General features: G+C 44.2%; 1 protein-coding gene across 3 annotated transcripts in view; it reads right to left on the bottom strand.

Annotated features, from left to right (window-relative positions):
* Positions 1-3,267: 3,267 nt before the first annotated feature.
* Positions 3,268-24,054, bottom strand: part of RAPH1 (Ras association (RalGDS/AF-6) and pleckstrin homology domains 1) — a 74,446-nt gene continuing 53,659 nt past the window's right edge. For all 3 annotated transcript variants that reach the window (XM_075530249.1, XM_075530250.1, XM_075530251.1), the window contains 10 exons: positions 21,705-21,782; positions 20,422-20,581; positions 16,004-16,125; positions 13,971-14,036; positions 12,771-12,914; positions 11,651-11,761; positions 10,242-10,340; positions 9,378-9,498; positions 7,697-7,839; positions 3,268-5,419 (listed from right to left, as the gene is read on the bottom strand). In XM_075530249.1, coding sequence (XP_075386364.1) covers positions 3,431-5,419; positions 7,697-7,839; positions 9,378-9,498; positions 10,242-10,340; positions 11,651-11,761; positions 12,771-12,914; positions 13,971-14,036; positions 16,004-16,125; positions 20,422-20,581; positions 21,705-21,782 — 3,033 coding nt within the window. In that variant the 3' untranslated portion in view covers positions 3,268-3,430. The remainder of the gene's footprint in view (positions 5,420-7,696; positions 7,840-9,377; positions 9,499-10,241; positions 10,341-11,650; positions 11,762-12,770; positions 12,915-13,970; positions 14,037-16,003; positions 16,126-20,421; positions 20,582-21,704; positions 21,783-24,054) is intronic.

Genomic DNA, 24,054 nt, shown 5'->3' with positions numbered 1-24,054 from the left:
ACTCGAGCGTTCTAAGACAAATCACAGCCCTCAGACTGACACCAGTGGGCAAGAGCACCAAATTCTAGAGGATTCTAAAAAGCCATCTCTACGCTGATAATTTCTGATGAACAGAAGCTTAAGATTTAACAATCATTTTTACTTTTAAAAGTCCTGATGGTTTTAAACTGATTTACAGTGTGAAGTGGCTGGGTGTAAATGCCTTTATTACTTTCCCAAAAGAGCAGCTCCAGTCTTGAAGTACAGCAGGGATCTATCTGTGTGTGCTCAGAGTGGTGAACGATAAATTCCAGTCCAGACAGCCGGCGACTGACTGGGTAAAGCCCCGGGGCAGAACGGGCTGCCCCTACCCTCGAGTCTGGGCATCTGCCACAACACCTTTCATCAGGGGCGGCGGTTGAGTTTGAACTCTCAACTCTTAGGGCAGTGGCTGTGTGGGTAACAACTGTGCTACTGTGGTTCATGCCTGACTGCAAGCTCAGCAGTCCCAAACCACGGGCCACTGCGAAGGGCGAGCGAAAGGCGAGGCTTTCTACTCCAGATGTATAGCCTCAGACACCCACAACACAGGGTGGGTCCTGTGGGGTGGCAGTGCGTTTGAAGGGAGAATAGATTTTGCTCCCCTCAAGAGCTGGTGACCAAATACTACCCAGGCGGTGATCATGGTTGCTGGTAACCATTTCAGGTCCCTAGCTCCAGCAGGGGCCTGCATGCTCTGCCTTCAGCAGCAGGAAGACTTCAACCATGCGGTGCACATTCTCCACCTGCGCCCCGTGCTGGTGGGAGCTGCTGAGCAGAAGGCAGCAAGAGAGGCACATGGCCGGTGTCCGGCCCACAGCGCTTCCCTGGTACACCGGGAAAGTCGACAACTACACAAAGGCTGAAAAAAAACCACACCCGAACAGAAAAAAATCAACCAACCCTAGAAGTATGATCGGAAAGCATTTTTGTTTCGCAACTCAATGGTTTCACACACAGTTAAAGAAAGACTCGATCACTGGTTGTTTCCAGCATGAAAGAACAGTCCAGGGAAACTGCCGCCTTTTGCAAGCCCAGCGGCCTGGGCCCCGCGGGGAGGCCCGCAAGCGGCTGAGGTGCTGCTATCCTGGGAATTCGCTGAACCGGGAAGCTCAGGAAGTCCCACAGGAAATGAGAAATGCAGGGGCTCAAATCATGGGTGAAAGATGGGGAGTACATCTCCCACCCAAGGAAAGTTGAAGCTGGTTTAAAAGGATCCCAAGAGGGTAAAATACCTAGTGGCGGGCGATTTAGATCACTGGATCTCCTTTTCTCAATGCTTCCCTCCAGCAAGGAACTCTGGAGAGCCTCCCACAGAACTGGCGAAAGGGGGCTCCTTCAGGGGCTACTCACCGGTGGGCTGGGACAGCTTGGCAGAAGTCTGAAAGGTCTTTAGCACAGGATTATCAAGCACACAGAACTTCGAAAACAGTTTGGGAGAGCCCAAAAACCAAAACCAAAACCCAGTGTCTTCAAAATCAGCAGGATTTTAAGATCCACGACAGTATGTAACTGCTGCAGGGCTTGACTAGCTCGAACCCTGTCCTGGAGACTGGAGATGTGGCAACAGAGCGTTGCCACTCACCCTCTGTGCTGCAGCACTTTCTGGGAACACAGACAACTGATTTTGGAACGACTGAGCACTTCTGCTTCCTTCACTGGCACCCCTTTTCCCTACTGGACAAGAGCTGTTTGCTGTCTGCACTGGGAATTCTATGCTTTCTTGACCAGACACCTCATTTACAGTCACTGGAATGGGCCTTTTTCATTCTGCTGTTTACATGCAGTGCTGAGATGTTTCATTCCTTATGATAAACATCATCATCAATAGATAGTACACATTTTTGTCCCAAGGAAAATTCCTGGGTGGGGGGGGGAGGGGACTGGGGATGTGTGTGTAATCATGAAAACATAATGGGCTCTGCAGGTCACAGCGGTTCTGTATTATGCCACTTGCCCAAGCCTGACGTGTGGCATCACTCTGCGCTCGGCCTGCCCTCCTCCCTCAGAAGCCCCGGGCGCTGGACCCCACGAGCACCAGCAGCGGTGGGCAGATACACCAAGCCCCCATCCACAGGCTTTCCCTCCTCTGTTCATACTTCCGAATTTAAATGGGTTCTTGGTTTAAAACTTCTAGTAGGACCGAATTGAAGACACCTACACCCATGGGGAATGGTTGTCTTCTTTTCTGCCCACTCATCCTTCGAGAGCAATGCACCAGCACGTTGGGAAATGACCTGGTTTTCTGGCATAGGTATTGGCCCCAGCACAGGATTTGTCTACTTGATAAACCCACCGTCTACAGCAGTGGTTCCCAACCTTCCTAATGCCACGACCTTTTAATATAGTTCATGTTGTGGTGACCCCCACAACCATAAAATTATTTTCACTATTACTTCATAACTTTAGTTTTGCTACTGCTATGAATTGTTTGCTCCGCCCCCCCTCCAAGGGGCTGTGATCCACAGGTTGAGAACCGCTGATCTACAGCGCTGTAAAGTAGGCATCTCTTAGTGCACGCGGTAAGGAGACCAGTACGAGGACACAGCATACAAGGGGACTGTGCTGGACAATCTGAAAAGAAAGCAAGGCTCATCAAACCAGACGTGAAGCAGCTTCAAAAAGCTCCTAAGACAGATTCAGACGGCCGGAAGGGAGGATCCACGGTACCTGTACCCAAGCATCGGAGTTGGGCAGACAGGAGCGTGGTGACGGTGCAGGCAGATCCGCACTTGAGGTCTGGGTGAGCCTGTGGTGGCAGCACTGTACCCAGAACGATGCGGGTTCCCCACGGCATTGTTTCCTCGGCACAACCACTCACGGTGCCTGCGAATGCCCCACCGCACAGTCCCGTCCTGGATTTCAAGTGGCCTTTAGATACAGCAGTGACGGGCCAGTCACATGGTTCCAGCTCCGGGGGGAACAGAAAACCCATGGGCAGACCAAACGCCCTGGGGGGAATCTTCTCAACCGGAGAACCCCACGCTATGCATCGAGTCATCGGAATAGAATGTACAACATGCACCAACTGGCCACACATGGACAGACACATACAATACCTTCTAAGTAAGTAATTAGAAGTGTTCGGTCCAATCCACATGACAGATCATAAAGGACAGGGCACCCGCCCTCTTCCATACTTCCTCCACCTCAATACACAAACTCCCATTTTCCGATTAGGACCGAAAGGGGATAAATAGACTCACCCATTGCTTCCATACACACGTGCGCACACACACACACGCGCGCGCCGTAGATATAGATCTTTTAATATGTATAGCTATGCATGTACACACACATACATACAGTTGGACAACACCTGAATGGCATCATAGCAACATCCTACCAGGAGGCCCCAAAAACACCATAATTCGCAGATCAGGCGAACCAATGTCACGAAAAGAAAATGTAGCTACCAGTCTCTCGAGAGCTTGGTGTTCTGGTCTCTTTTGGGGGGTGCAGGCGGTGGCCCTCTGCGCAAGGTTGCATAGCCCGATATATGACTGCCCCCGAGAGCAGCCTTCTGTTGCTCAGAAAGCAGTTCAGGGGGCGGTGGGGGCAGGGCCATGTCGTCCATGGTGGCTGTGGGCTCTGGCCGGGACATGCGGGCGGAGGAGAGAGAGCCATGCCGGGTGATGGACTTACGTTGCAGTGTCCTGTTGAGGTCGGCCAGGAATCCAGGCTGGACACTAAGGCTGGCCTTGGGCGAGGTGGGCACTTGTGGCGTAACTGTGGCCGTCACTTGCTGCTCCAAACTCTCGGCCTGAGTGAGGCGGGTGCTGTCGTTGCGCTTGGGGCGCGTGGGCGGCGGGGCCTTTTTCGCTGATGCTTTGGACCACGGCTGTGGCTGAGGGTTGACCACGGCGATCTTCGGGGAGGTGCTGCCAGAGAATACCGCCGGGATCTCTATGGGTGGCAGAGGAAGCTCGATTTCCGGGGGAGGGGGTGGAAAGTCAGAATCCGAAGGCGGGGAGGGGAATTCCACTGTGGCAGAGGCCTTGGCAGATGCCCGGGCCAGCTCTGCCCCGGGCCCTGGCTGGAAAGTGCCCGGGAGGGGCACTCCGGGCAGACTCAGCTTTCCTGGCTTGGGCGGTGCTGCAGGGGGGAGCAGTGGCTCCTTGGCAGCAGTCCCAGGGGCGTCTACGGGAGCCGCGAACTTGCTGGCCAAGCTGTCCACTGAGGGCCTTTTGGGTTCCGGGTGCTCCACACAACCACTGGCCTTAATGCTGGAGTTCCGCTGTGGGGTCGGAGGCGGCTTCTTCCCCCCGGGGCTGGACATTTTACTGGTCTTTTTACCTGGAGATCCAGTTTTGTCAGGGGTGGGGGAGGCGGTAGGGGCAGGGGGTGGTGGTGGTGGTGGTGGCGGCGGCGGGGCAGGGGCTGGAGGGGGAGGCGGAAGGAACACCAGGCTTTCTGGTGGTGGTGGCGGAAAATCTGGAGAAGGGGCTGGGATGGTGCTGGGCTGCCACTTGGGCTTTGCCTTCACCGCGGGGGGCGACTGGGGGGCTGCATTCGCTGGGACAGGCTTTAAGGGCGCATCCACCGGAGGGGGTGTTGGCGGGAGAGGGAACTGGCTGGCCATCTGCTTCACAAGGGAGACTGAGGGCACAGGGGACAGGGGAGACGGTGGTGGCTTGACTGAGAAGCTCTGCTGTTTGGGCAGCGTCGGAGGGGGCACCGGGCCAGGAGGAGGGGAGGGCGGGATGTGAGGCCCGGGAAACACTGCCTGCTTTTTAGCTGGGGGGATGGGAGGGGTAGGTGCCGGTGGGGCAGCTTGTGGCCCAGTCTTGGTGCTGGCAGGTGGCGGGATGGTCACTAGGGGCTTGGGGGGCGCTTGCGGAGGGAGGGGTGTATGTGTGGCGGGAGGCAATGAGGGCGTGGGTGGAGCTGCTAGGGAACCGTGCTGCACTTGGTGAATCTTCAGAGGCGGAGGTGGGGGGCTGAACTGCGGCATGGAGGGGCCACAGGGTGCGGGTTTCAGCTGGGCCATGGCCGAGCCAGGGGTAGGTGGTGGGGGAGGCGGAGGGGGTGGGGGCACAGCTCCATCGGGGGGCACTGGGATGGGAGGCTTCACTGGTTGGGAGACCACGGGTGGAGGCTGCATCATTGGCGGCTGGGGTGGCTTAAACAGGGGTGCCGCATGCTGAGAGGCGTTCTGTAGCCTCGTGATGGTGCTGTACTTGACAAACACGGTGGCGGCCGAGGTGGAGGAAGGTGCCGACTGGCTGGGGAGAGGAGGAGGAGGGGGCGGTGGAGGTGGCGGGGGAGGGGGGGGCGGCGGGGGCGGGGGCGGTAGGGGCGGGGATGGCTGTGAGGCCGTGTGTGGGGTGACTATCTTCGGTTGTGGGGGCAGAGGCGGCAGAAGTGATGTGTAGGGCCGGCTCAGGGACTCCATTCTGGCCTGGAAGGATACAAGTGGAGGATGGGGGAGAGAAACACAAACAGTTAGAGCTAAACCCGGACTGACAAGGAGGCGCATGCCAGGGCGGGGTTGCAGGAGCTCACTCCACGGACGGACAAGGCCAGGAAGGCAGAACTGACTCCCGGGCACCTGGCGTGCCTGTGGTGACAACTCTGAAGGTGACAGGATACCCGGTTCCTGATCCCTGGGCTCAGTGACTTCCAAGTCCCTTCCCTGGCAGTAAGGGGGAGGGTACTCTGAGCACTGGGCACCACGTGCCCACCAGCTCTGGGTAGGCAGGAGCGCTGCTGGTAGCTGTGAGGCAAGCAATCTGAGGCATGCGTATGTGAGTGGGCGGGCAGGCAGGCACACAGGGAGAGAGGAGCGTGGCACACATGTTCGCGTGAGACACTTGCATCCAACATGCACTGAAGTTACAGCAATGCGGGGGTGGTGGGGTGGGGAGGGACACACTTTATATTTGCTTTACTTGAAAATATACACATAAAGAAGCGCTTCATACACCCTACTGCAAAAGAACACAGAAATGCCGTTGAGAAAAAGCCAGCTGAAAGGGAGGCAGCCCTGCCTGGAAGGCTATAGAAAACAGGAGGGGGAATGTCAGCCATACTGACGCCTGTCTGGGCCCCTCTTGGCACCACTGAGATGACCCCATCTGCTCATTTGCTTCAAGAGCTGAACACACACACACACACACACACACACACACACACACACACACACACGGGGCTTAGGGACTTCTGGAAAGAGGCCCTTGGTCTGTCTTTACTCCATGTATGACTTTGCGTCCCTCTTGGAGGCTCCAGGAAAACCACCTGTGTCCCCCATCATGACGGACATCGAATTAGCACTGAGAACTCCGGGGTTAGCAGACCCGAGGGCACTAGTGTCCCAAATGGTCACTCACATGATTTCTAAAATGACAAGCAGAGTAAAAGCATTAGTCTGTAAGGTTTGGTATGGGAGGCACCCAGGTTAATGTTTCTGAGACAGCCCCTGACCTTAACTTGACCCTGTCTTGGCTGCTTCAAGGGTGTGGACCTTAGCTGTGCTGGCCTTCACACTTGGCACCGGAGACTGAGGTAACAGGAGAAGAAACAGAGAGGGATCAAGACTCACAAAGTGTCGCTGCTGTGTGGTGGGGTCACACTTCTTGAACCAGGGCAGCGACAGGCTGCACTTCTAACTCCTGAGCCTCCGTTCTCTGGGGACTCTCTCCCTCCCTCCCTCCCCTCCCTCCCTCACACGCTCTGTCGCCCACTATTGAAAATGAACACCAACAATTGGGAAGACACAGGGCCTTTTCTTTCAGACATCTGGATTACAGAAGGCTTGTTTACAGAGAGCATTTGCCCTAAATGGGGCTCTTCCCTCCACACTGGTGGCTCTGGGAAGGGAGGGAAAACCTGAGGCTCTGATAAGAAACAGCAACAAAATGCCAGAGCCTTGGAGAAGTCAGGTCACTCAAGCAACTCTCAAAATAGTTTCACCTGCCAGGGCCAGGTACTCAATCACATACATGAATTAAGGCCTACATAGAAGGAGAACATCTACTTAATTCTTGTTGTTGAAGGTACCTCTCAAGTCATTCGGGCCCAAAGGACCACTGGTGAAATACAAAGGGCTGAGCCTGCAGGATGGGCATGGCTGTGGGGCTGGAGAGGGCACCCGGAGAAGGCAGGACCTGCTGCAAAGACAGGGCTGTATGCTAAAGGACTATGCGGGTGACTTTCCAAATAACGGAGAGGCTATCTACCTCGTTTTCAGGATCATAAGTCATACAATCGAGTATGCAGGAATTTGGAACCTGTCCTTGTAAGGGGGCTGATCTGGGTTTCGTCTTCCACAGAATCTAAACTCAGAGAAAACCCATCAATACACAAGGAATGGAAAAGTGCAGAAAAGACAGGAAGTGAGTCTGAATAAGCAATTTCTCTAGACAAAACATTCTTAGGGCATTAGCACCAAATGGTGTTGCTTCCTTCATTCAAACTGATTAAAGGGAGTGGAGGTCGGGGGTGTGCAGGGCAGAGGGAGAAAGCTGCTTAAAAAATTGAGCCACAGGTAGTTACACAGACTGCCTATTTTTGGGGGGTGGGTGGAGATTTTAAGTCATTGGAGCTGATGTCAAAATAATTCATTTCTCATGATCTAAGAAAGAAGCTGGGAACTGGCAAGAAATAATTCCTAAGGAAGGACCGAAAGCTCACTGGACTAGCACAGGTGTTTCTGCCTAAGTTCAAACAAGGGCCTGACCTTGCTGGACTCCTCAAGCTGAGTGCCTCGCTTCCAGGCTTCGGAGAAGATGGAGCTCACGATGCTCTGGGATCGGACGTGCCCTGCAGTCTGCGTGTCCGAAACGCCACTGTCCGACTGATTAGAGTGATTTGATTGAGACTCTGTTGAAGACAGTTTTGAAAGGACAGGACTGACTGGGTCAGCGTGAATATGTGCATTACTGACAGTCCCTCTTACACAAAGCCAAATACTATGGAGAACAGCAACATGTAAATTTCATCCAACCCACTTCTTATAAACCCATATACATACATTCCCTGTTTTTTAGAGTTAATAATAGAAAGGCTTGGGACTTTTAAAAAGTAGTTAACCAGAGACTACTAATTATAATAAGGGATTTATATAACATTGGTATCCCAACAGCCTCTCTTGTGCATGCACGCACGCTCGCTCTTGCACACGCGCGTGCACACACACACACCCCTCTCAATAAGTAAGAGAATCACTAAGCTATCAAGAGTGAATTCCACCACTCCCGCCCCCAACTGATCATTTTTTCATTAAATTAGGAGTCAGATTTAATGTCCCTGTTCCAGGCCATCCCAGAGTGTAACTGATAACTTCAGATCTACATACGATAATTTTCCACTTCCCCAGCAACAAGTAATGCTTAGAACAGAACTTGACTTCCAAGTGAGGTGTGAGTTTGCTTTCTAGGGCCGCAGGGTTTGGCACCACAGGGCTACAGCCTCCTGCAGCCTGCCTCCAGGAAAGACCCGGAGAGCTCTTTCTGGGACCTGAGGCCCAATGGGAATGGCTGTGAGGCTATAGGGTAGTTTCAACTGCCAAGCTCAGTGAGAGAAGTGGGAAGATTATTTCACTGGCATGCACAGGATAACCAGGTAGAAACATCTACCTCGATGCCTGTGAGAGGTACTATGAGATTGCAGTATTCAGTCCAGTAAGCAAAGATAACTATACAGAAATGGGAACTCTCAAACTCAAATTCCTTTAAAGTTAAGACAATATCCTTTGAGTACCTCTTGGCTCATGTAAAATCTTTAGCTGAAGGTTGCTAACTTGAACAGCTTCCTTTACTGCAATGGTGGATGCAGTTTTCCAGCTATTCTAACTATTCACAGAAATTCTGGGAGAGCGGGGGTGGGGGTGGGGTGGGAAGGGAAGGTTCTGAGTGCAAAGATGGTCTCCAAGTAATTTTCTACCCAACTTACAGATCAGCACCAACACCAGTTCCCGAGCTATGTGAGTTCAGAAGGACCTGGCTTCAGGAGTCTATGTGCTGGTTTTCCATTTCAAATATACTTTTTCACTAACACAACGGCTAAGCCTCCCACCTAAAATTTAAAAGCACCTGATTGTAATTCAGAAATCCGTTATGGCTCTAATTTTTAAAAACAAAACCGAAATAACCAGGTCTACTGTCAAAGGCTCTCAGAGGTTTAGTATTCACTGCTGTTAAGTGGATTCTGACTCACAGCCACCCTGCAGGACAGGGAGAACTGCATCCATGGGTTTCCAAGACTGCAACTCTTGAGAAGAACAGAAAGCCTCATCTTTCTCCTTCGGAGAAGCTGGTGGTTTCAACTGCTGACCTGTGGTTCGCACCCAATGCATAACCACTATGCTACCAGAAGCCTTCCTACCAGGAGTAAAATGGGGCTTCTGAGACATCCTTTACCTGGGATGCTGGAAGAACTGGATCCTGATTTAATGCTGGAGCTGGATAAGGAAGTCCAATCATAAGTCGACTCTGTTCTCTTCATGGCTTCTTGATAGTTCATGTAGAGCTGCTTTCCATACTAAATAGTAGGCAGTAAATGACAGCAGTTGAACTTTGCTGAGCATAGTATGGAATGGTGAGGGGGGAGGGGAGAAGATTTCTATTTATGGATTAACAGCCTGTATGAAAACTAATGCCCACGACACTTGAAAAAAAGTCTTTTTAATATCAATAAATTATAATCGACTTCCCTCCCCGCCACTCCAAATTCTTAATACAGAGCTTCTGCTTCTCCGAATGATTCAGAATTTGAGCCCCAAATCTGGTTGGTCCATGCTCATTCCAAACCAAACCCCACTGCCATCGAATTGCTTCTGACTCAAACGGTTCCTGTAGGGCAGCGAACGGCTTCGCTGGGTTTGGGAGGTCAGAAATCTTTTCAGAAACAGTCTTCTCTCTCTTGTTTGGTGGGTTCAAATGGTTGAACTTTCAGCTAGCAGCCCATTGCTTAACTCACTACACCACCAAGGCACCAGCAAAGCAGTTTAATTAGGAAGAAAATTTTTTTTGCTTATACCAAACTTCTTGAGAAGTCATAAAATGCATTTTAAAAGCCAAAACATCACTTTCATTATACGTAAGCTTAAAAAAAAAATCGCAAATCACCAAGGAAAAAGGACGGATCTTTTGACAATCAAAATTATTTTTTTGGATTTACCTATTTTTCTCTCACTGTGAACCACTGTGATTTAGCTTTCAATCACTTGTTAGTGATTTAACACCAGATAAGTCAGTCTGGCTTCAAGCCAACAGAAAACCCACCTTTGCGATGCGAATGCCATTGACCCACTGATGCAGGGTCCTCATATCATCACAGCAGAGGTATTTGATATACTGAGATTTCTTCTGGATCTGTGGGTGCTGCAAGATTAAAGGCAATAATCCATGTTAAGTCCTGCAGAACGGAAGGAAACCAGAGTCTCTCCAAGCTTAAGCATGCCCACAACAAATGGTACTGGCCATCAGAGTGATAGTCAAATCATTTGCAGTTCTTCAAGTATTTTTACAAAAGGAGTCAAAGAGTCTGTGTTCAATTCTAGGTCAAGATACCACATTGAAATAAATGTCCACACCAGCCTCAGACCCTACTGTTAGCTCTGCGCTTGTATGCAACCTGTTGTCATTTCAGTCGCTATTAATCTTATACTCACGAGGGAAATTGCTCATCATGGCCCTACCTACTGCAGGCTCCACAGTGGAAGCCACATGGCTCGGAATAGTGCTGAGCAAGTACATTCCTCTAAGCCTCAGCTTCCGTATCTGCAAAATGAGTACAGAAAAGACTCATTTTGAAAACTGTGTAATAAGCCATTTTGTGGTTTTAAAATTTTTTATTTGCTACTGAAAGTTTGTCTCCAAGAAAGGATTATTTAGTAACTCATTTCCATTACAATAACCTAATTTTATCACAGCAATTAAAATTCCACTTAAAAACCCTCTATCCTCTCAAAACTCCCTTAGTTCTCAGAGACCTGTAGAAGCAGATGAAATGGACAGGGCGACCACCCCAAGGAGTTAGCCAAGGCTGGCTCAGATGGAACCAATGAGATAAATTACAGTTGTCTGCCTGATAATCTCGTTATACGTGTTCTCTTTTTGAATGCACCAACGAATCCTGGAAAATTCACTAAAATGTCAGTTATCAAAAGAGATACAATTAATATAAGATAAAGGATTAAAATAATTAAACTAATAATTAATAAACTCCCACAAAGCCCAGCACCGACAGTTTAAAGGATCAACCTGAGCTAGCAGGGCTCAGTGGAAAGGCTTGGTTTCTGGACCAGGTGAGCGATGGTACAGTGCCCTCTGATGGTCCCGGTGAGTAAGTGCAGCAAATAACTTAATCCACATACAGAGCTCACACAGGCCTCTGGTTAAGCTTCTCTCAAGACCCTCATTAGCCAGTGTCGGTTATGATCTAACGTATTTAATAACAATTCAAAGCGTGAAGTCCAGTATCCATTGAATCTAAGTGATGTGACTCCCACTGAGGTCAGCTGTGATACTGCTTAAGCTTCTTTCCCGCGACCACCCTGTAGTCTTCTCTTTTCAGCCGACAGAATGAAGCAGTGTTTGATGGAGATTCATTCAAACTATTTTAAAATCTTCCCCACCTGCTCTGGGTCTGGCGTCCATGAAAGGTCCTCTAAGAAGAGGTGGATGCTTACCTTTAGCACCAGACAGTAGTCTGTGGGGGCCTTGTACTTGCTGCGGTAATCCTGCCCATAGTAAACATTGACGTGATCCAGCTGGAGGAAGCACACAAGATCCCGGGAGACCTGTGATGAAAACCATGCCCCCACCCCCCAAAGACTGATGTAATAACGGTTCAAGCAAACACAACACACCTCAGAACAGCTTCTACTTGAGAATCAAAATGGGACTATGTAGAAATTATTATTTTATAGAAAACAGCATAATGAGATCTCTATAAATGCTTCCTTAATCTGCAATGCAACAAAATGAACATCAACATCTTTGGAAAGGAGGGCATTTTAACTACTATGCCCCCCACCCCACCCTGGCACATAATTTACATGTCACACAATTTAATAGTTCAATGCGTTCAATCATATCAAGGAGAACTGTATAACTACCACATCAATCGCTACCCCCACCCATGATTACATCACCATTAAAATGAGTTGTACAATAACAATCAGTTCTAGCGCTCCCTTCCCACTACTCCCTTCATTATTTACTCCCGAAGTCCCCTTTCCCTCCCTCTTGCCCACCTGCGTTCCCTATCTCCCCCTGTATCAGTTATCATCAGTGTGCATCCACTCCTGTGCTTCACAGATGGGAGACCCAGCAGAAAACAAACAAAATCATACTAAGGTGGTAAGGATGCAATCATAATAGTATAAAGACAAAACTACAAATACTCTAAAGAAGCACAAGACTCCCATCAGCATTCAAAAGCCAGGGAGGAAATTTGTCATGGAACAAGTAAGAGATAGGTCAACTGGCCATGTACTGATTAACTACTATTTCTATGGCCCTCACCTGAGGCTTATTACCTAACAGCAATGCTTGTAATCTCAGAAAACTATTCTACCAACATAAAAACAAAACAGAAACTTGGCTTATGAGTGTTGGGGGTGGGGGTGGGGGGAGTAATACCGCAAGTTTGGAAAGAGAATTAAGTTGGGGCCAATAAAGGAGCAGTTGAAATTTTCGTGTGATCAATGAATACATTAGAGCCTGAACTTACTTTGTCAATATATTTGATACAGATTAAAAATAATTATCGCAACAGAGGCTCCAAAGCCAACAGAAGAGACATACCTTTGCTTTTCCTTTAGGAACGTAGTAGATTCCAGATGCTCGCAAGAGAAAGTAACGCTTTTTCCAAGACTTCTTGCCGTCATCCTTCAACCAAAGGACTCCTTCAATCTCTGGTACAGTTACAGAACTCCCACCAAAACATTCCTAAAATAAGATGATGCAGGCAGATAGGATCCTTGAATTTTCAGAACAACGTTGCCTTTACCTCTATGACATTGTAATTAAGCGGAAAGACAAGTGTAGTGAAACCATGCTGCTAATTGACCTCAATTAGAATTTTCTATTCTAAATATAATATGGACTTATTTTGGAATTACTATGCAATTCCTAATAAACCTTAAAGAGGGTTTATTAAGTAGAAAGGCGCATCATAAGTGGAACAAAGAAGGTTGTTTTGAAATGACTACTGAGTTATGTCTCACAGCACCAAACAGATTAGCTCACACAGCATTCTATTTCATTTCTCTCTAGGTTAACACTGTACTTAGCTTTCAAACTGACCACATATATTTCAAAAGAAAGCAGCATGCGAAATGTGTGATTAAACTAACAATTTATAAAGCTTAGCAATTTACAAAGCATACTTGTTTTTGAAAGTATTTAATACCAGGGCTGAAAAATGAATCTCAAAATCTTAACACTGCTATCATCCAAGCTTTGATAAGACTTTAACATAAGAATATCAATCATACTGTTAAAAGAATGAAAAGAAATCCTCATCAAGCATTAACATGGGGCGATTTAAACCTAATTTCTCTCCCTGTTCTAAAAAAACAAGGACTTACAAAGACGGTGGTACTGAATTGTAGCTGATATTATTAGTCTACGGTGAGTGCTGATCTTAACTGCATTGTTAAATCCATTCAGGTTTTCAAATCTACTCATCGAAAGAGTGATTTAAGTCTAAGGCGTAAACAGTTTGGTGGACAGTTGGTGACACCCGTTTCCACCCTCTGAGCAAACAATCCTGCCCTTGGTTGACCAGTCTTTTCTCCCACGCAGGGCGCCTCTCGCGGGACACTGCTGAGGTAAAATAAGGGTTTTGAAAGGCTCTCTGGGTGGGTGACCACATTCCTTCATGTTACCAGAGACTAAGTTACAGCTGTAAGGACCAACACCGTATGCTGACTTCAAAAGGGCGCTTCATATTTTAAATAAGGGGAAGAGGTATAAAGATGGGGAGACGGAGAAGACTCATACCTCCAGGAGCACTTCTTTGTTTCTGTCTGCCATCTCAACTGTTTCCTTTTTCCCCAGAAGGTAATTCTGCAAAAATGAGTTTAAGACATTTGAAGTGAAGTTGGCTTTATTATTCCCATGGGATCAGTGTGTATCTGATTTCTTCCCCCAGGAAACCTGGCGACTCTCAATCCATTTCTGCATGTGTGGGGGTGGCAGTGGTTGGGCTAAGCATTTGGGCTGCTAACTGAAAGGCCAGTGGCCTGCGCAGTCTGTTTCTGTAAGGATTCATCACCTTGGAAATCTTGGGGGCAGTTCTGCCATGTGCTATGGGGCACTAAGGGGCTTGGCTTGGTGACAGGGACAGTGGGAAAGCTGTGGCTGGCCGAGCTCCTTGAGTGTCAGCACCGTCCTACGGTGCCTGACAAGGTCTCCTCTCAGCTACTCACTGGTCAAGAATTACTCCATCAACTGCTTCCCTACATCCTGACATCACAGGACAGGCAGCAGCTAGCTAGCATGTTTTGAGATAACAAATGAATGGTTTATAAGTTATTAAGGGTAACAATTAGGGCATTTCTTTAAAATGTGCTGAGCTTCATTGATCTAAATATAGCAACTTTCATTTATGGCCTGGCTTTTTAAAAGAAGCTTTAATTCCTCTGAAATCATCATAATTTCATTTGCTTAACTCAACTAGAAATCTAAATGCAAATGACTACCTTATAATTTTTTCTCACATCAAAAGGATCTACTGATGGCTCCAAATATGGATTAAAAATCAATTTCTAGACTTGCAAGTCTGGATAGAGCAGAGGATGTACACTGGTGCAGATAGGAGCTGGAGGCACAGGGAATCCAGGGCAGATGATACCTTCAGGGCCAGGGGTGTGAGGGGCAATACTGGGAGGGTAGAGCGAGAGTGGGTTGGAAAGAGGGAACCGATTATAAGGATCTACATGTGACCTCCTCCCTGGGGGACGGACAACAGAAAAGGGGGTGAAGGGAGACGTTGGACAGGGCAAGGTATGACAAAATAATGATGTCTAAATTATCAAGGGCTCATGAGGGAGTGGGGAGCGGGGAGGAAAAAAGAGGACCCGATGCAAAGGGCTTAAGTGGAGAGCAAATGCTTTGAAAATGATGAGGGCAAAGAATGTACAGATGTGCTTTACACAGTTAATGTATGTGTGGATTGTGATAAGAGTTGTATGAGTCCCTAAGAAAATGTTTGAAAAAAAAGAAAAAAAAGAGTAATGGAGAAGAGAGATTGCAGCCTCTACCCATGTAAAATGTCCTTTACTGTAAATACTGACACAATGTATGTATGTATGTATGTATGTATTGTGATTAGAGCTGTATGAGCCCCCAATAAAATGATTTTAAAAAGAAAAAAAATTCAGTTTCTCAGGGCTCTTACAACATTTCTAACAATCTATACATCCATTGTACCGAGCACATTTAAATGTGGATTCTTGACTAAAACCTGTGCGTCACGGTTAAGCTGCCTGGAGGATCACTGTGCACTTCCTTCCAGAGTCCTGCCACTTTTGCTCAGGACTGCTTTTTACTGAGGAGTTCTTGGTTTCTTTAAAAAAGCTTGATTTAAAAAAAATGCCCACCTACTGAGAAGTATTAATCCATACATTTTATTAGAAAAAGCAGAGATGCCAAATAAATCAAGGTAACATATATTAGAATATGGAGCCATTTATAATTGAGGTTACTGGGATTTTTTTTAATAGTATAAAAAAGTTCAATTGGACAAAAGGCAGATGCAGATGGTAAGGGTTGGTCTTTGAAGAATGAGACCCTCGCCAGTTTACTCGGTTTCTAAACCTCTCTGAGTTACAAGAGGAACTTCCTGAGCCCCTCCCGCTCCCACAGGCTCATCTCTCCCCGCTCTGTGGGCTGGCAGCCTCTGGACCTCCATGCCCAGCAGCAGGCTTTCCACCTTGGTAGCAGGGAATGCTCCTGTGGGGTTACCATGAATTGAATAATGTAAGACAGACATTTTGAAGTCTGGATCTCTATCACGAGTTGCTCGGTCTTACCTGTGGGTTTTTAAAAAGTGCGTATTTTTCTATACGCTCCATAAATATAAGCTTGTTTTGGCTATCTCTTGTCCAGTTGAGAAGGTTTTCAACCAAGTTTTCATGGTCTTCAAAGATTCTCTCTGTTCCAAAATAAAATATCAGTATTTTGTCAGTGTTCCTCACAAGCCTCATTGTTTTACAGGAGGGTTTCAGAAGCAGAAAACCACCACCAGAAATATTGCAATATGCATCGAAAACAAGAAATTTTAGTTAGTTCACATGTAATTACAGATGTAATTATTTTTTACATTGCTACTGATGTAACTACTTTTCACACCAGAGCCCTTGGGGCTCATAACGATCATCTGGTCTTTCCTCATTTTTTTCAAGTCAGCAAAAATGTTCTTATGACACAAGGGCTTAACCAAGGTCATACGGTGATACACGGAAGAATTAGCTGGAGAGCCTAAGCCTCCTGACTCATAGCCTTTAAAATGTTCACATCCCAAATTTCAAGGGAAAGCAAAATACTTGAGTTGCACTGCACAAATTTTTGATACTAAGTATTTTCACTAGTCTTCAGTTCTTGGCACTTAAAAATTTCCCAGATGATTTCTTCTTTACTTCATTGTCTTGTTTAATTCAAACAAACACTGATGTGTTTTCTAACTTACCAATTAAAAATCAAAGAATGTCATATATACATATGAATAAACACATATTCAAAGAATATAATCTAGGTACAATTCTTTGAAATTTGTTGAGAACTACTTTATAGCCTCATCAAAATCAAACTTACTGCCATTGAGTCAGTGCTGACTCACGGCGATCCCCTATGAGTTTTCTGACAGTCTATCTATGGGAGTAGAAAGCCCAGTCTTTCTCCCTCAGAGCTGCTGGTGGTTTTGAACTGCCGACGGTGTGGATTGAGGCCCAACTCCTAACAACTACATACCACCAGAGCTCCCTATACTTGGATCAATTTCTGCTTGGGAAGAAAGTATATTCTCTTGCTGTTAGCTACAGTGTCTTAAACATAGCTGTTGTTGTGGCTAGGTGCCACTGACTTGGCTTCTACTCAGAGTGATCCTATGGACAACAGAAGAAAACACTGCCTGTGCCTACCCCATCCTCCGAATTACGATGTCTGAGGCACTGCTGCAGCCTCTGCGTCGACCCAGCTCTCATGAACAGTGCATCAGACAGTGTTCCATTGATAGTCACAAGGTTTCCCCTGGCCAGTGATCTTTAAAAGTAAATTGGCTGGTCCTTTTTATTAGTCCGCCGTAGTCGGGAAGCGCTGCTGAAACCTGTCCATATGGGTGGCCCTGCTCGTAGTACCTGAAACATTTGAAGCACAGTGTCTAGCATCCCAGGATCACACAGGCTACCACAGTATGATGAACTGACAGACCAGTGGCTGTAACTTAACTATTTGAACAAGATTTTAAGTTATTTTCCAAGTGTTTTATATCCTTTTTAGTTGGCTTGCTATATACAGGTTACTGAAATATATCTTTGTGATTTTCTCCTGATATCTTTTTACTTCAGGTATTTTAAAACGAGATAAAATTAGAATGATTATTGTCTTCTGGTGAAGTAAATGTGCTAAGTATTACAATGCAGAACTCTGGTAGCGTAGTGTTGATAACATAGTTAGACCACCTTTCTGTGGTGTCTTTTTCCACGCCTTTCAATTCAGTCTTCCGCGTCTTTAGGTGTCTTTTGTAAACGGCTGAAAGCTGCACTTGAACATCTATCCCTAATAACCTTCGTGTTTTAATTGAAAAATACACACTTATCAATATTTGCTTCCACGATCTTATTTTGAGTTCACAGTTATCCCTCGTCTTTTAACTATCCCCTGGACCCATTTTATTGGGCGTGACTTTATATTCCCTTTTAATGTGTACTGGTTTGGAAGGTATACGCTGTGAGCTACTATGCATTAAACTTTCCAGAGGAGACACTAAAGAATCAAGTTCAAATTCGAACAATTCTTTTTACCTTCCTCTTAAGTAACACAGGATCTTCACTTTAACACTGGTCATCCCTGACTCCTGACTCTAGAATTATGCTACTGTGGTTTGATATGTCGGGCCTTCCAACCGTAAAACCTTCAACAAATCACACAGTCTATCAATCCTTTCTGCCACTTCTCATATTTCTACTCTGGTATCATTGTCCCTTTAATATAAATTGTATTTTCTATGAGTCTTTAATTCCAGTCTCAGGGTCCTACATTTGGGCTGTTTTATTAGTCTGAAATGTTTACTTTGTCCTTCTTGAAAAAATAGTATTTTTCAGTTACAGATTTCTAGGTTTACATGTGATAGTTAACATTTCCTTCAGTCCTCTGAAAATGCTACTCTACTGTCTTCTCACATCTCTGATTGTTGATGAGAAGAAGTCAGTTACCAGTTCAGCTTGTCTCGGTATGGAGGCCTCCTGCTGCACACTCATGTGCTCAGGACTCTGAAGACTGGTGAACCTTGGATCGGTTTTAGAAAATCCTCAAGCTAAAGTGACTTCTCTTCTCCCCCTGTCCTCTGCTGCTTGGTGACTCTGGACCTGCTCTCCATGCTTGGTGGGTATTTTCCTTCGCCTTTTGACGTCTCAGTACTGAGGCCTCGCCCAGCAGGTCTAGTTGTATGTGTGTGTACTCTGAGGGGCTTTCTCTTCTAAGGGAATCAGTTTATAATCCATGGGGCCAAACCACTCCAGCCTTTTTAGGCTGTTCCATGTGCCCCTTGCACTCACCTGCTACTGGCAGGCTGAGCAAAATAGCTCTTTTACGAGCCACTGTGCCCAAGGTGAGCTCTGTAGATTTCAGGAATGGTATTTCTGTTCTCAGGTACATAAGACACCCTGCTACTTTCTCATTTCCTCTCATGCAGATGCCAAACACATGGAATTTTTAATCACAGCCGCAGGCAGTCCCCGGGTTGGGAACATGTGTTAGGAACATCTCTCATGAACAATTGACTTACAGGTAACTCCTGTTATGTCAATCTGCCCTCACTTTAAAATGAATGAACAAACTCCCAGTAGCAACAAATTTTTCGTCACCATCACGTGAATATACTGCACACGCAGCTTTTAAAATAGCTAGAAAGCCTCCGAGCCTCTTTTTGCACCAGAGGAAGGTTAAATACAAATGCTGTGCACCTGTTATGACTTACCTACAAGTTCTTAAAGACACAGTTAGGAATGGAGCTGGTCTGTAGTGGAGAACCACCTGTACTGCCTAAGAACCCTTCCAGCTTCCATTCCAAAGCACTCATCATCTACAAGACTACTCCCTTGATGGAGCACTTTAAATTATTGATGAATAACTTACGTTACTGTCACACTGTTTGAATATGAATCTTGTTTTCACAACTTACTGCGAGAAAGTTACAACTCCAGAAGTGTGACTGAAAAGCAAGAGCAACGTCCCTTCCGTAACACAATTTACAACCTACTTTTATTCATCTGACCAGAACTAAAAGACCACATATTATATTAGAAGCACTGCACCATCTATGGACCTTAGAGATTACAGGTTCATACTTAAAACACTGTGGTCAACCTTATAGAGGATAAAAGAAAATTATTACCAAAATATCTTTATGCTATTGTCAGGGAAAATGCCCAAATTTGCACTCAGATATTTTCTGTATATGTCTGAAAGTAAACCCTTATATTTAGTTCTCCAGGAAAGTTATTTGAGTATTATTAGGGTAGGCTTTATACATGTCAATAATACCCTGTGGTTTAGTTCTTAGGGTGTATATGTGCATTCTGGGAGAAATGATATAATAATTAAAATTTTATTTCTTTGAAGTATGGTGAAATATTGAAAGACAGCAACAAAAATACATTTTTGAAACATAATTACATTGGAAGTTGACAACTGATTTTATTAAGTTTATTAAATTCGAGGTCACAAAATTGTTACAAAAATAATTATACATCTTTAAAGGACTAAAATTCAGTAATGGCATAAAAATAAAGGAATCCTTAGAATTAGAAAACATCATGCCAAACCATAAAAATTATAGGAAGCAAAAAAATTAGTACACCTCTCTAATAATAAGTGCTTGAATGTTTCTTCTGGAACTCAAATGATATGATAAAGACTTTTTGTGCATAGGCAAATAAATAAGTGTAATGGTCTCCCTAAAAGTGTTTATATTTATCGTTTTTACTTGAAAGGGAAAAAGTATTTTGCTGTCTTTAAAAATAAAAAGAAACACACAAAAACTGTTTTAGCCATAAGAAAATCTAAAGTGCACTGAAAATGATCTCATATCAAAGAATTTCAAAATACTTAAGAAAAAAAATAGATAAGGACAAGTCAAATTTGTAAAGGTTAATATAGTAAAAATATATGAAATTGTCTCAAAATACTTTATCAACATGAAGCGATTAAAGCAAGTGATCTTATTACTAACCCATTTGTAACTCGGAGATGGTTTCTACTAGCGACCAGTCTGAACTATAACCGCAGTGGGATTTGTCCATCAGGTTACCCAGCACTTGTCTCACTGTTTGTCGCTCATCCACCATCATTGTTTTGGAGCTGTCATCAGACATGTGGACTCGAATCACCAGCTATAACGGGTAAAAAGAAAATCGAAGAACACAAACAGACATTCTAAAAAAGGATACACACAACATTCTTTTAGTTCTTCTTTCTAATCACTAGTGGCTCATACAACTCTTATCACAACCATATACACATCAGTTGTGTAAAGCACATCTGTACATTCACTGCCCTCATCGTTCTCAAAACATCTGCTCTCCACATTCTTCTAGTTCTTTAATGCTTCCTCTCCCCACACGAGCATGCCTCCTTACAAATCCGGCTAGACTGGAGCATGCACACTGGTAATCGTAAGAGCTCACGACACATGGAATCCAGGACAGATAACCCCTCAGGAGCAGAAATGGGAGTACCAATACCATGAGGGTAGGGAGAAGGTGGTGGGAGAAGAGAGAGAAAAGGAGAAGCAATTGCAATGATTGATGTATAAACCACCCCCACCCCGCCCTGAGAGGGATGAACAACAGAAACATGGGTGAAGGGACACAGTGGATGGTGCATGAAAAGAATAATAATAAAAATAATAATTTATAATTTATCAAGGAGTCGTGAGGGTGGGGAGGGAGGGATAAAACAGGAGCTAATACGAAGGGCTCAAGTAAAAAGAAAATGTTTTGAAAATGTTGATGGCAACATATGTACAAATGTGCTTGATAAAATTGTTATAAGAGCTGTAATTGTAAGAGCCCTCAATAAAATGATGTATTTTAAAAAAAGGATTTCTCCCAATATCAAGCAATGCTCTGATGAATGCCCTAGATTCACTGTAACTTAAAACACAAATGCTTTTACTAAGCAAGAAGTATAGGTTAAAGGTTTAGACATCCAATAGCCTACCTACATGAATGTAAAACATTTTATTTTGGTTAAAGTAACAGCTAAGCTTATGATGGTAAGATTATTAAAAAAACAAACAAACCCTTTTAAGGAGGATTTAGAAACAAAAAAGCCCCAAGAAAGTAATTTTTAAAATAATGCATTTTGTATCTACCAAAAAAAATACTGTAGTTGAAAATATATGATCAGGAGTATCTATTCCTCTACCTCTCACATCTTCAAGACGTGTTATAGAAAAAAGTAGCTTCTTAAAACTGATGAAAATCTCAAACCAGGAAAAAGCCCACATTTTACCTTTTTCACTTGTGCCTCTTTAATTTTCTCTAGGGCAACTCTGATCTTCTCAGCTTTCAGTTTTGCTGCCTGTTCTTCCTGTGAACACAAAGCATTTCAGATAAACTAATGCTAGAATGGCGAGAATAACTGAGAAGTTGTTTAATCCTAACACTGAATGATTTGAAGTCTGCTCTTAGCATTGAATTTCATTAAGAATCTATTTCACACACTTATAGTGATCACATTCAAACAAACACAAACAAACAAACACTGCTCTCCAATTGACATTTTAAAGGAAGGAACATTTTTATAGATGTAAACACAAAGATCTCCTATCCTAAGACTAGATTCTAGAGTCTGGGAGGAACCTGTCTCTGATGTGACAAATAATGAGTGTGATTCTGATCGTCGTCTAAATTGGGTAAACCTCAGGTTCAGGATGGGGGGGACATGAATTCATGCTGACTATTTGTAGATCCAATCTGTTATACCAGCATAATCTGGCAACTCTGAATTTATATCCCTTTCAAGATATTGGGGCAATATTATGGATACTAATCTTTTGCTCTGTTACCCTGAAAATGCATCATCATAAAAATATCTGTAGCAAAACCCAGTATTAGTCATTTATTTCCAACAATACAAATATCCTTAGTAAAAAAGTAGGTATGTTTTCCTTTGTATATCAATATGAACAGCACAGGTTGATCCTAAGTACCCATATCTTATTATGTTTTGAAAATTCATATCATAATCAATGTCTTCTGTTAGTCAATTCAAGTCTGTCCTACTAACTGAAAGGATTTTTTAAATGGTACATATCATTTCCCAAACACTGAATTTTTAGGAAAGTTACATTATAAAAAATAATGAAAACTACCAAGAACTAAAATGTGCTTAAACCACTTATTTATTTTTTCCCTAAGCACCCCCAGCCCCAAAACAAAACAAAAAAACCATGTAGTACTCTTAACACAGGTACTTACTTGTAATTTCCAGCAATAGGCCATAATACACTGTAGCATTAATCTCCAATTGAAAGAAAAAAACTCACGTAAGTCAACCCTTTGCTTATGAAATTATTTTGTTTAAACTCTTGATTGCTCTAGAAAATATCTAAAAATATATATATAAACTTGTATCCTAAATAGCTCTGTATTTAGTGTAAGACCAAAAAAACCCAACAAAAGCCAACAAAACACAACGAAAGAAAACAAAATAAAGTCTAATTATATCAGCCAAAATTTATCCTCTTGGGCTTATGATGATGAAAAAAACACAATCCACGTGTTATTCTTCATTAAAATGCTAGTGCTTCCACCACTGAAAAAAACAGCCCAAAACTTGATTCACTTAGCAGATTTAGTTCCTGTTGTGTTCCAAATTTTGCTGGCGTCCTTGTTTATGAAGTGCCTCTCTTTCTAATTTTCTACTCTCTGCTCTCTTCTCAAGCTCAGTATTTACGACTTTGTTGAACACAGAAGAAAACAGTGGTGAAGGAAGGTAGTGGTCTTGTTTGCCAGAAATCTGATCCCTTTCAATGAAAGGAGCTAGTGAATTATCATAATGACCAAGGTCTTGAAATCCTATCTGTAAACCCAATTAAGCTGAGAACAAAGCATTTTATTTTAACAATGGAGAAGCGTAAGGTGAGACTTAATTAATATACCTTTATAGATATGTTTCTTTGACCAAAAGATTTTTCTCTTCAACTTACGTATATAAACATATCACAATGGTAAAATATGTTGTTTTAACTGAAGATCCTTTTTTTCCCCCATTCCCATTCTAAAGCAGGCTGTATGAGAGCTAAATTGACTTTAAAACTCAGATTCTGAGTCTTGAGCAAAGAAAAGCATTATTAGTTAATTGACTAAACCTTACTTATGTATGCTTTTGATGAGAACCCTGTTCTTCAAAGGAATTTTAAATAGTAAAATTTTCCAGTGGCTTTTATGAAATTAGTTTCTGGATTTTTTTTTTTGAGGAAGAGGGCTGCAGACGCTTTGTTTCTGAGTGGGATACATGATGCTGTGCTGTCCAGGGTTTATTTGCCGCATGTTTACATTTCCATGAACGGCTACTACAGAAACATTTACTGAGGCCTATATTCAAATTTCATATCATGTCCTAGGAAAGTAAATTTAAAGTTCAAATCTAAAGGAAACATGATATGTAGGATCAATGTGTTCTGTGTATTTAGAACATGATTATGAATTTCTAGAAAACTGATTTTCTTAGGATTTAATTGATCTACAGAAGTAAAAAAATTTTTTTGAAGATGTCTTCAAAGCCTAAAAAGTATTTTTAAGGAACAAGAAAACAAAAAATTTAAACAATGCATTCTGTTATGCTCATCCAACAGATT

Source organism: Tenrec ecaudatus, chromosome 13, assembly GCF_050624435.1.
Source record: "Tenrec ecaudatus isolate mTenEca1 chromosome 13, mTenEca1.hap1, whole genome shotgun sequence".
In the NCBI taxonomy this organism is placed as follows: Eukaryota; Metazoa; Chordata; class Mammalia; order Afrosoricida; family Tenrecidae; genus Tenrec; species Tenrec ecaudatus.
The sequence above is the reverse complement of the archived record's forward strand: the minus strand, read 5'-3'. Positions and strand labels throughout refer to the sequence as shown.